At 45.3% G+C, this 12,623-nt stretch overlaps 1 protein-coding gene across 1 annotated transcript in view; it reads left to right on the forward strand.

Annotated features, from left to right (window-relative positions):
• Positions 1 to 11,689, forward strand: part of Vwf (von Willebrand factor) — a 126,657-nt gene extending 114,968 nt beyond the window's left edge. The window contains exons 44-51 of the mRNA XM_051173265.1: positions 954 to 1,134; positions 1,786 to 1,826; positions 2,186 to 2,302; positions 7,908 to 8,006; positions 8,644 to 8,772; positions 9,567 to 9,606; positions 10,825 to 10,922; positions 11,377 to 11,689. Of these exons, the coding sequence (XP_051029222.1) occupies positions 954 to 1,134; positions 1,786 to 1,826; positions 2,186 to 2,302; positions 7,908 to 8,006; positions 8,644 to 8,772; positions 9,567 to 9,606; positions 10,825 to 10,922; positions 11,377 to 11,565 (894 nt within the window). The 3' untranslated portion in view covers positions 11,566 to 11,689. The remainder of the gene's footprint in view (positions 1 to 953; positions 1,135 to 1,785; positions 1,827 to 2,185; positions 2,303 to 7,907; positions 8,007 to 8,643; positions 8,773 to 9,566; positions 9,607 to 10,824; positions 10,923 to 11,376) is intronic.
• Positions 11,690 to 12,623: the final 934 nt, after the last annotated feature.

Consider the following 12,623-nt stretch of genomic DNA (forward strand, 5'->3'; position numbering starts at 1 on the left):
ATAACACCAGTAGCTACACCATCGGAGCAAAGGACATTCTGTCCCCAACAGCCCCTCAGGTCACACACCCTCTTGTGTGACCCTATTTCTGGAGAGACATTAACCATCATCTGTTTACCCAACAATGGAAACCAATGACAGATCAAAGTATGGACACCAAGTTTTAGCTTGGTGAACCAATGGGTTTAATTGGAGTTACTTACAGGAATATAGGTGAGGGGTTACTTGCTGGAGCAGAAATGACTCAAAGGCAGTTGCATCAGCAAAGCTCACCCCAGCATGGGTGAGAGCCCACAAAAGCTGGGAACTTGGAGTCCATTGCACAGCCTGCAGGCACCTCAGTGGGTTGGAGAGTGTCCTGGGTAGTTCAGTTGGTCTGAGCCTCTTCCATGCAGCTTGACTGGTTCCTGCTCTTACAGGCAGCTTGGCTGGCCTTAGCTTCTTTCAGGAAGTTCAGCTTATCTGATTGTGTCTCTGAGCAGCCTACTGCTTATGTGACTTTGGAAAGGGAGAGGCCTAGTGATCCTGGTTAGTTTCAGGGACTTCCTAAAGACTTTTGAGTTGCTTCCCTCCTGAGTTTAAGGAGTGTCCCTGCAGGGCAAAATGTCCTCTTACAACAACCATGTTCAAGCCATTTTACTATCAACAGAGAATTGTCTCCTAGATAATTGTAGTTCTGACATCAGAATAAGAATTTAGAAAGGATGGAGTTGACAGTGCTAATCCCAGAGAGCCTCAGGGGCAGGGGCATGTGACTTGCCTAGGATCTAGTCAGGGTAACTTAAACCCAGACTTATTGTGATGACCCCTGTCATTCCTTCTGTGGTTTCAATTTTTTTTTGAATGAGGGCTTACCTTCAGAGTCCAAAGAATTCCCCAAGAGCAGTATACTGGTACAAGACATTGAGTCCCAGCCTTGCCTGGCACCTCTGATGGCCTCTGGTACTCTGCAGGTTGGCTCTCGGTGGGCTGACCCTGAGAACCCCTGCCTCATCAACGAGTGTGTCCGAGTGGAGGAGGCGGTCTTTGTGCAGAAGAGGAACATCTCCTGCCCCCAGCTGGCTGTCCCTACCTGTCCCACAGGCTTCCAGCTGAGCTGTGAGACCTCAGAGTGCTGTCCCAGCTGTCGCTGTGGTGAGTCGAGGCTGGCTAGGCCTGGCAGGGCCTGGGTTTACCTTTAGGACTCTTTCCTCCTCAGACTTCTGAGTTCTTTGCCTGTTTTGCAACTCAGATAAATGGGCACAATTAAAATCTGTTTGCTACTGTGGCTGTGAGAGAGCAGATGAGAGGAGACAATGGTAATTCTGCCAGCCATTGTGCCTAGCTCTGAGCCCAGAGATGGAGTTTTCCCCCATTGTCTTGGGTAATCCTCATGATACTGACTGGGGGAGGGTGGATGGTGGTGGACTCCTCTTAGGTCAGGTTTCTCTGACTCTGGAGACCACGTTTACAGCATTGTTTCATCTAGGTGAAGGCATTGCTACCCCTGAAGCCTGCTGGCAGAGAGACAGACAAACAGCAATTACAAATCATAAGCTCTGTTTTTTTATTCTTTTCTCAAGCCCAAAAGACAACTGACTTATCCATCGCCTAATCATGATCCCTGCTAACTAGTGTCCTAGGGGCTCTTTCATTAGGATAGCTAGTAAGGAATCAGGCAGTTCCCATCTATTGGTTGAAAGGGAAAGAGAGGTCACTGGGACCCAAGCAGGAAGACTCACAACACCCTGGTAAGGGAGGTTTGGGGATGGCATGTCAGAACTCATATGTTGCTTCTCTCCCCAGAGCCCATGGAGGCCTGCCTGCTCAATGGCACCATCATTGGTGTGAGTTGGAGCTGGTGGTGGGATGGGAAGGGTGGGCAGATCAGACTAAGATGGAAATGAGAGAAAGCTGGAGACTTTTTCAGGGGTCTCCAGCCTCGTATCCACACTGGGGTTGTCCCTCCCTCTCTTCAGGGCATGGGCTGGCTGTCCTGAACTCACCTTCTGGCCTGCACTCCAAGCATGTGGGCATGTCTTTCACACATGTCAAAGCACATCACAGTCCCAGAGCACACGTCCCATCTAGTACCTCTTCCACCCTCTGGCTGCCTCTCTTTATTTCTGGCATGTCTATACTTGAGGTGGGGAGGCAGGTGTAATATCTGGTTCCTTTGGAAACCTGACTCTGGTTCTGTCTCTAGCCAGGGAAAAGTGTGATGGTTGACTTATGCACGACCTGCCGCTGCATTGTGCAGACAGGGGCCATCTCCAGATTCAAGCTTCAGTGCAGTAAGACAACCTGTGCAGCCTGCCCCACGGTAAGAGAGGCTCTGAGGGGCTAAGGAGTACCTCAGTTTCCGTGAGACCCAACAGGGCCTCACTGGATCCTTAAATCTTGCCTTTGTTCTCATTATGGCTGATGTCTGACAGCTACAGGGACACCCATCCAAACCACATCCCTCAGAAATAATTACCATTTAGTCTCTTAAATTTTATCCATTTTCTTGTGTTTTTAAAAATAAGCACAATGTTTTCAAGGCGTTTGATGCTATATTCACAGCTCTGTATCTTTAAATATATATTTTAAGAAACATTACCACTATACTCTGAAAACATTAAAAATTTGTCAAGAAATACTTGCAAGACCCTTGTGACATGCAAGATCCTACACGACCTTCATCTAAATGGATGTGTCCTAATGTATATAATCTACCTTTCATTAGTAGACATTTCAGTCATTTAAATAGTTCGTCCTGAGTCTGGGGAGATGGTTCAGTGGGAGAAGCACTTTGAGTGCAAACATGAGGATTTGAGTTCAAATCCCAGGAACTCACATAAAGTTGAGTACAGCATCTTGTCTGTAATCTCACTGCTCCTATGGAGAGACAGGAAGGCGGCAGAGCAGTGAAGTTCCTGGAAGCTTGTGGGCCCTGGCATACAGGGCAGTAAGCAACAAAGAGACCCTGTCTCCAATAATGTGGACAACTTGAAGTTGTCCTCTGACCTGTATAAGAAGTCTGTGGAAACTGAATGCTTACATACATACACATGGGCGTGCGCACGTGCGCGTGCACACACACACACACACACACATACATACATACACACATACAGAGACCACACTCTCTCTCACTCACACACTCACACACATGCACACACATCTCTCTCTCTCTCTCACACACACACACACTTAATCTTTCTTTCTTGTTTTGGTTAAGTAGTGATTCTCACTTGCTCTGGGTACATTCTTAAGGAGTATCCGGACAAGTAGATAATCTTCAGTTTGGTAGGTTAAAATGAAAATAAAATCAGTGTGCAATAATTTAAAAGTATATTTTAGCTTAGTTTATTATTATTCTTAGCATAATTTTAATAGACACATCGATTGTATCTACTAAGGGGTGTGATGTTATTATTTTAGTTATGGCTTTTAGTCCTGTATAACAGGGATATTATAGGCCTCACACAGGCTGAGGGGACCTGAATGTCTTAAGAGGCTTGGGGTTCTCCCTCTAGCTCTCCCTTGTGTTTGGGCTTTGGCTGTTTTAGACAATGCATTGATAGATGAACTTCCTGTGAGCTAGAGGCAGGAATTACAGTGACTCAGGTGACACCAGAGCTTCTTCTTGTCAGCTCTACAAAGCCATAGGCTGGGTGGTGGACAGTATGGATGGGCCCTCGTGAACAGGGCAGAACATAGGGGAAGTGACACCTGGAAAGGACAGGGCTAGGAAAGGAGCGGAGTGGGAGCTGAAAGGTCATGGGCATGCTTCCTGTTTTTATCAGAAAAAGGGACATGTGACCTACATCTGTGTTTTCCATGATTCTTATATAGTGTCAAGCTCAAAGCAGGGCTTAATGAAAGGTCAGTGGTCTGGATGGCCCTATGGGAGATAGCTCTTTCCAACAGTGCCATTCAATTCAAAGACAATAGATATGCTTTGATGAAAAAGAAACCAAGTGAATACAGATTCTTTATCTTTTGCAAAGTTGCAGTTGATGTTTTAGGATTTGGGGTTTAGTGTGTGAATGTAAAACAACCCCCCCCAACAGCTGAGGCCTTCATCACGGAGTAGGGTAACATCCTTGTCTACTGACCTGCATCCAGGCTAGGGTGGTGCTGTAGCCTGAGCGGGTGAGGGAGGTCTATAGGTCTATTAACCTCCCCCCTAGCAGCGCCCTCTGGTGTTCAGAAGGTGTGGTAAGTCACTTCCTCTGCCTCCAGGAGTGCTGTATATATTTTAAAACATATGTCTATGTTGTTCTATGTTATTCCCTTTCTCTCCAACATGTTGATATCTTGCTAGAGCAGTGTGCCCCACTTCAGAATCACTAGGTTAGCCTGGCGCCTATGTTTTCTTTCAAGCTCCGCTGGTCCTTTTGTAGGTCAGCATCCTTAACTAGCCTTGATGCTCCTTGAAGGGTCTCAGTAAGGCTCTGGGGGTGGGGCAACTGCATGGAGCAACATCTAGGTAGACCTGTTTGATGCCCCACCAGACACACAGTACTAGCACCGCTTCCCACAGAGACCAGAGCAAGGCGGTTTGCGCTGATGAGTGGTGGAGGTGAAGTTTGAAAGATGATAAGGGAAGCGTGAGGAAAGAGGCCACTCTGTCATGGGCTACTCAGCTGGCTTTCCACAATAGGGATGTCTAAGATGGAGGACGGTGAGTAGCCAGCAGGTAGAAGTAGAGGTCAATGGAGAGAAGTAGGCACGAACTGGAGGCCATGGACAGCGAAACAGCAGAAGGGGCTGCCGGGGCGCGGTTAGCAAGGCGGAGCTCTGGGACAAAGTGGGACAGAGGACGCAGCCCTGAAATGGCCGTAAACTAGGACTCCCTGGCTGTAGCCGGGATATCAGTGGCTGGCTGGGACCTTGGCCCATTGGTGGAGGAAGAGTTGCCTCTTTCAGTGACTGGACAATCAGGGAACAGCCGGAGACAAGGTCCGTGTGTGTGTGTGTGTGTGTGTGTGTGTGTGTGTGTGTGTGTGTGTGTGAGAGAGAGAGAGAGAGAGAGAGAGAGAGAGAGAGAGCTGACTTTCCACACTGAATTGAATGTTTAATGGGACATCCAGGGAAGTGGCACCTGGTGGCACCTATAACATATATGCCTGCTGCCAGTGGCCACCTGGATGTCCAGCTGTGCTCAGGTGGGCCCTCTTCCTGTCCCCTCATTGTTCTGGGCTTAGCAGGGCAGCAGACATAGTGAGGTTCTGGGTGTTGGGAGGGACCGGTTTTCTTTCACACGCCCCTGGGCTGATGCCCATGCCTTCTGGTCTCCAAGCCCCCACCATCCCTCAAACATACAGCTTCTTTATTCTCCACCCTCTTGCCCCTTCCTTTCTGTCCCTTTGCCCCTCCTAGTCCTCTTCCTTTTGTCTATTCCTGGCTGGGCTCTGCCTCCCTGCTGTGTGACTGCCACCCGCTCCTAACCACAGCCACTGCCCCTTCCTCCCACAGTCCCTTCCTTTCTTGCGGTCTCTCTGTTTTTTTTTTTTTTTTTTTTTTTTAAGATATAAAGCTATTGGCCTGTTACTAGCGTTTCTTTTTGGCTAGCTCTGTCTTAAACATTAACCCATTTCTATCAATCTAAGTGTTTCCACTTAGATGGTCTTACTGGAGAGAGAGTCTGGACCTCTCATCCTCTCATGGCCTACGTCTTGATTCTGCACGTATTTTTAAAAGTCTATTTTTTTAGACCTTTAGGGTTTTGTATAGTATTGTAAGTAGAATTTTAAAATGTTATGTTCATATCATGTATTGATACTCTGCAATTAATTTTTAAGACATTGATTCTGTATCTGTATTTCTCAGCCTTGGCAAATTTACTGATTAAATGGAATAATAGCATTTTAATTATTTTTATGTTTTTGCAGCACAGATTCCTAAGGATCTTCTATATAAGCAAATTATGACACTTTCAAATAAAGACAGATTTTACTTTTTTCTTTGAAATATTTATAATGTCTATTTATTTTTTGTATTTTTTTTTTTTTTTTGAGACAGGGTTTCTCTGTGTAACAGTTCTGGCTGTTCTGAAACTTGCTCTGTAGACTAGGCTGGTCTCAAACTCACAGAGGTCTGCCTGCTGATGCCTCCAAAGTTCTGGAATTAAAGGCATTCACCATCAAGGCTGGCTATTTTTCTTGTTTATCATACAGGGTTATACCACCAGTGTGATAATGAATAGAAATGAGGAGTGTAATTTTTTTTTTTAATTGACTGGGAACCAATTCTCTGAGCATGACCCAAGTGTATTAATTTTTATCACATGGAAGAAATTTCTTTCCAGCCATATGATGATGCGAGTTTAAATTATGAATCGGTTTTTGAATTTTGCCAAATGGCTTTATACTTTCTAACAATCTTATAGTTTTTTTCTTAACTCTGGAAACAAAAAATTACATTGGATGATTTCAAGTAGTGAGGTTAGCATTGTTTTGAATAAACCTCATCTAGTCATGATGTGGTACCCTTTTCTAAATCTACTACTAGATATATTTATAATTAAAAATGAGACTTTTATGTCTATGATGGAAGAGTGTTAGGTTTCTGATTTGCTTCTTTTATATATACTGTTTTGGTAGGCTTTAGTATCAGGGTTATTCTCTTGATGTCTGTTAAGTTTGTGTTTTTGTGAATTTTTGTGGACACCCAAGTTATTTACCCTACCTCTTCCAAGCTTTTTCCTCTGTGACATGGCAGATGAAGTTTCTGCTCACATCTCTTGAGTGTCCATCCATCCTTTGTCCCTGATCCTCTTGTAGGCTTTTCAGTACACATGTAATTAAAGGGTCACCTAAATATTTGAGGGGAGTTTACATGGAGCTTTGTAGGCTTCCTTGTTTTGATTTCTTCTGTCTTGAGATGTGCCCCTTAGTTTTCAGGTCTCCTAGTAGTTCTGAACTCTTGTCTTTTGAGTTGTCAGGAGAAGACATAATCTCCTTGAGTTCTGGCATCCAGGCCCCTACAAACTGTTGGGTGGTGAGAAAAGACATTAAAATGGGAATTTTGTTCATTATTCTTCATTTTCTTCAAGGGTCATGTAACCAACTAATTATTTCTGATCTTGCCTTTAGTAGGTGTTTTATTGTCAATCATTTGCCATTGTTATCTGGGGTGGGTGTGGTGTCTATCCAAGACAAGCCCCTATACCACAACTAGAACCAGAATTGTAGTCAAATGCTCTTAAGTAGGAGAGTGTGGTGCTGGGCCATATATTAAAGAGGTCATTCTAATGGACATTTGGGAACCTATGGGAGGAGGCAAGGATGGAGTTAGTTGAAGGAGATGATGGCTTAGATGAGAGAATGATGTAAGGGTATGTGAATGGGTATGAGATGCATTTTTAGCAAGACTTGGTAATGGATGTGGTGGAAGCAATAGATGGAATCAAGGTAATTGCCAGATTTCCAGCTTGAGCAGCTAGGTCATCTGCCAAGATAAAGGAAACTGGAAAAGGATGATATTTGGAATAAAAAAATTGAGTTCCATCTTGGATAGTCTTAAGACAATGATTGGATGAACAGTTACCTAGTAAAAAATTAAATTCATAAGTTCAGAGTGCAATGGAGAGGCCTCCTTTAGTAAGCCAGATTGCTGTAACTGGGGTGAGATGCACATACATGGAGGGAAGGTACTTAAGAAGGAGCGAGAGCTGGAGAAACCCAGAGTAGGATGTCAGCTGAACCCTGGGAGTAACTATGAATGTCAGCTGAACTCTAGGAGTAACTATGGGATGTCAGCTGAACCCTGGAAGTAACTATGGGATGTCAGCTGAACTCTGGGAGTAACTATGAGATGTCAGTCACACTCTGGGTGTAACTATGGGATGGTGGAGGCAAGAAGTCAGCCAGGTAACCTGAGTTATAACTGTGGTGCTCTGGGCAGTTAACTATGGCTGCTTTCTCTCCTGGATCCAGGGCTATCATGAAGAGAAGAATGAAGGTGAATGCTGTGGGAGATGTTTGCCTACAGCTTGCACTATTCAGCTAAGAGGAGGACAGATCATGACGCTGAAGGTGGGGACAAGCTGAACTTAGGAGTCCCCTCTCACGGCACTCTCTGCCCCCCCCCCCCAGGAGTGTGTCTTTTCTTCAAGCCGAAGGACTAGTTTGGGTTCATTGTTGACTTCTTTCCTCACTTCATTCTCTAAAGGAAGTGTAGATGACTAAAGGAAGTGTGGAAGGCGTGGGGTTTCCTCTTTGATTTTGTTATGCCTTTGCTCTTCCTGACGAATGTGTAGTTGACGGACGACCTCATTTGGAATGGACTGATTTTTTTGCTTTTTAAAGATTTTCTGTAGCCTGGAGACTCTGTGGGCCTGGACAGGCAATCAGGGTGAGCAGACCCACCTGTGACCTCTGAAACTAACTGGTGGGTCTTATCTGGCTATCCAGTTTACTGTCTCCAGCTTATAAACACATGATCAGAATAGTCTGAGGATTTTCTGTATTTCTGCAGTTCTCTTCATGGTAAATAAATTATGGAGCTGAGACACCACCTCTAGTCTGTACACTGAGTATGGGGCTTTTACCTTTTCTAATTCTTCACATTGTTTTAGCAGTTCAAAGGAGGCAAGGCCAATGGCTGACAATAGCTTTGTAATTCGAACACTACCATTGCATTTGTTCTACTGACTTTCCTCTTTCTTTTCAGCGAGATGAGACACTCCAGGATGGTTGTGACAGTCATTTCTGCAAGGTTAATGAGAGAGGAGAGTTCATCTGGGAGAAGAGGGTCACAGGCTGCCCACCCTTTGATGAGCACAGGTGTCTGGCTGAAGGAGTGAGTAGTTGCAGTTCAGGTTTTGCCTTTGTCTTAACGATCTCACTGTTTGACTCCAAGGGTGGAGTTCTGTGCAACATTCAGCTCAGTTCTTATGCAATGTCATGTGTCCAAAAGAGATATCTGTACTAGTTGAGGAATCAGTGAAATGGTGATGAAGAAATAATGCTCAGAGGCACAGGATGCTTTGAAAATAGTTGGTCACTGGAGGGAGGCCATGATCTTTGAATAGGAAGACAGCCATTGACTATTGAGTAAAAGGTCAGAGCCTACTTCTGGGTCTGAAAACTCAACAAAAAATTACCAATTTCTGAGCTTGAAAACCCATCAATCCCTCGGATTTCCTTGAAATCCCACCAGTCCCTACCTTGGAAATCTCCACCCTGAACAACTCCACCTCCAAGGAACCCTAATATAAAGCCTACCTCCTGCTCAGTTCCCTGCTGTTTCTCACCTGAGCAGAGGCAGCACCATCCCGTGTCTCTCCCGATAAATCTCTTGAGTGAGGTTTGTTGTTCAGTGTGACTTTGTGTCATTCCTTGGCTCTCAGCCAGCAGGATACCTTTCCCTTCAGAGCTGCAACACTTGCATTGACCTGATTTCATCTTTTCCCAGGAATTGAAGATCCTGACCACTCTGGTCAGGTGAGAGGTGCAGTTGCCTCATAATTGTGATGGGAAATCTGGGGATTTCAACTCAGAACTCTGAGTTCAGAGGCAGGAAATCATGGGGCCTGAGAACTCATCCATGTTGAATTATTTGTGCTTGATCTTGTACTTTTCTTGTTTTCTTAGGGGAAAATCATGAAAATTCCAGGCACCTGTTGTGACACATGTGAGTACATTACTAATAGCTTGTGTTTTGATATCCCTTATACCAAGGCCAGGCACCATTGTTTGAAGTATACTTTATTCTAGAAAAATAGTTCTTAATTATCAGTTGGCCATTAAGTTTATCTACTTTGCCAACCACTATTTCTTCCTGATTATCATTAGCCCATACCCTGCTCAAATCCCCTATGAATTGCCCATGAAGCAATTACTTCCTGTCTTCTTTCAACTCCATCTCCAACCTCTTATGCACCTTAGAACCTTTGATTGTTCATACATCTATCGTGAGGGAGCATCACAAGGCTAGTCCAAGTTCATAGTCTTCTTTTCATCAACATTGGATCCACTTGACCTTGTAGTTACACTATACTGATGCCTCTGGGCGGTTTTGGAGATGCCCACCAGACAATATCTCCTCCATTTTTGTGTTAATGAGCACAAGTCACTTTTTTTTTCTTAGACTAATATTTCTCATTTTAGTTTGTTTAGCTTCATTTCAGAGTCATGGTCTCGTGCTTGGTTGAAGTTAGAGAAGAGTGAAAGTGTGAATTTCCCTCAATCATTTCTTCTTTTCTTGGTGGCTTGCTACAACAGCCCTGGTGATTGCTATCACTAAGCTGCAGAAGGAGGAAACAGCCTCTGAGTGTTGCTTTGCAAATTCCCTTCTGAATGGCTTAAGAATGTGAATCATATTTGTGACATGAAAGTAAAAACTCTCAATGAGATGGTAGCCAAAGGTTCTGAGGAGTCTCTTCGGCCTCTTTAGAGGAAGCAAATTTGAATGTGGCCACAGCATTTGTCTTCTTAGCCAAAGATGGGGAAGGACTGATATTAATTCTATTTAGTGGCTACTTCATTGTCCATTAGCTTCTGGGTATAGTTACAGCATTACAAGATTGCTCTGGCCATGATGTTTTTCTGAATTTCAAATTATATAAAAGTAAGCCTCATCCATCTATATGAGCAAAACACAGTCAACCTAGGCTCCTTCTGCAATTAAAATGGTACCGTTAAGTGAGTTATCCAATAGTAATGATATTTCTGAATTGGAGGAGCCGGGAGCAGCTGAGGTGAACTTGAGAAACTTAATTCCCCCTTTCACAGCTGGCTTTGGTTAGCTGTTGATAGACAGAGGAATTTGCAACTTAGCGAAGGTATTGGATATGCCTTCTACAGAACCCCAGCTAGCCAGGCCTAGTTACACCTCTCACCTATTCTGTAGGTGAGGAGCCTGAGTGCAAAGACATCACGGCCAAACTACAGTATGTCAAAGTGGGGGACTGTAAGTCCCAAGAGGAAGTGGACATTCATTACTGCCAGGTAAGGCTGCGTGACTTCAAGAAGACTTGGGTGGGGAAGGCTTCAGCTTCCTTAGTTATCATAGAAGGATCTGGAAAAGTCACAAGGAAGAGAGATACAAGGAACTGCAAACATTGTTTTTAAAGTAAATGTTTCATTTAAGGAGTAGGATTGTTTGACGCAGAAGAGAGACCAAAACAAACCTGTAAAGAGACTGGGGTGTTGTCTGTAGAAGGTGGGGACTCAGGATCAGTCAGTGTGTGTAGAAACCACAGCCAGAAGGATTTGGGTGTGTGTAATAATTGGAAACTACTGTTTCCTAAGATTTACCTTTACAAATTGCCTAACTCTCCCTGTGCCTGTAGGTGGGGCAAGGCCTGTGTTGCTTAGAAAGGCAGAGGGAGGATTGATGCAGGCTGCCCCAGTCCTGCCTCCCCATTCAGAATTTCGATGCCTCCTCTCTGCTGTGTTACAGGGCAAGTGTGCCAGCAAAGCTGTGTACTCCATTGACATTGAGGACGTGCAGGAACATTGCTCCTGCTGTGGGCCCTCGAGGACGGAGCCCATGCGTGTGCCCTTGCACTGCACCAACGGCTCTGTCGTGTACCACGAGGTCATCAGTGCCATGCAGTGCAGGTGCTCTCCCCGGAAGTGCAGCAAGTGAGGGCTGAGCAGCTGCGGCGCCTGTGCTGTGGCGTGCTGGCGAGTCAGTCAGTCACTCTGTCCCTTGTACATTGCCCTTATGCCCTCCTGGACCCACAATAAAGGCCAAGCTCTCTCTCACCCTATCCAAGGCTGGTGGTGGACAGTGTCTGAAGTCTGAGATGACGGCTGTGGCCTAAGTCTGAGGTCTGAGGGTGTTTTGGGGCACAAAACACATGGTTCCTCTGCAAATACTTCCAGCTAGTGTCTGGGGCTGAGGCATGGAAACGAGGAAGCAGTGGAATTACAGCATCTTCTGGGTGAGGAGGGCCAGGGTGGAGATGCCTCCCCAGAAACCTAGCCTGGTGGCTGGGACCCATAAACACACGCTCAGGAACACCCAGCTTTCTTTCAATCAGGTTGCTTCTGCGCATGGCACAAAGGTGGGCCCCTTGAACTCAGCTCCTGCCGCCAGGGTGGATGACACAGTAGAGAACCATGACAAATCTCCTATGTACCTTAGTGGTCCCTGTGGGTGGGGGAAGTGCCTGCAGACTCAATGTCAGCAACAGAGTTCAAGGGAGGTGTTTTTTTTTTTTTTTTTTTTTTTTTTTTTTTTTTTTTTTTTTTTTTAAATTAAGGAAAGGGATCAAAAAAGGGAAAGGGTAGGGGGAGACTGACCTCCAGGGGCAGAAGTAGCAGGAGAGAGGAAAGAGAGGCATTTATAGAGATGGGGGGGTGGGAATTGGGCAGGGCTCTTTTAAAAGGGAACGCATAGTGAATGTGCACAGGTGGTGCTCTTAGTGGCTGCAGCTGAGGGCGTATCCTGTCAGAACCCCAAGGACAGGCCAGTACAGATTCGTGAATACTAACACAGGGCAATGGCAGGCAGGTGCTTTTTTATTCATTTAGGGATGGGAATGACATGGAGAAGCAACCCTGGAAGCAGGAAGAGGGCGCTGTGAAGGGAGGGAAAGAAGAGGGGGAGGAGCTGAGCAGTGGAATGTTCTCCGCAGGAACATTGAGCAGGCTGCCTGCTTTGGACCATGGGGCATGCGGGCTGTTGCCTATGTGTGTGTA

Source organism: Phodopus roborovskii, unplaced genomic scaffold, assembly GCF_943737965.1.
Source record: "Phodopus roborovskii unplaced genomic scaffold, PHOROB, whole genome shotgun sequence".
In the NCBI taxonomy this organism is placed as follows: Eukaryota; Metazoa; Chordata; class Mammalia; order Rodentia; family Cricetidae; genus Phodopus; species Phodopus roborovskii.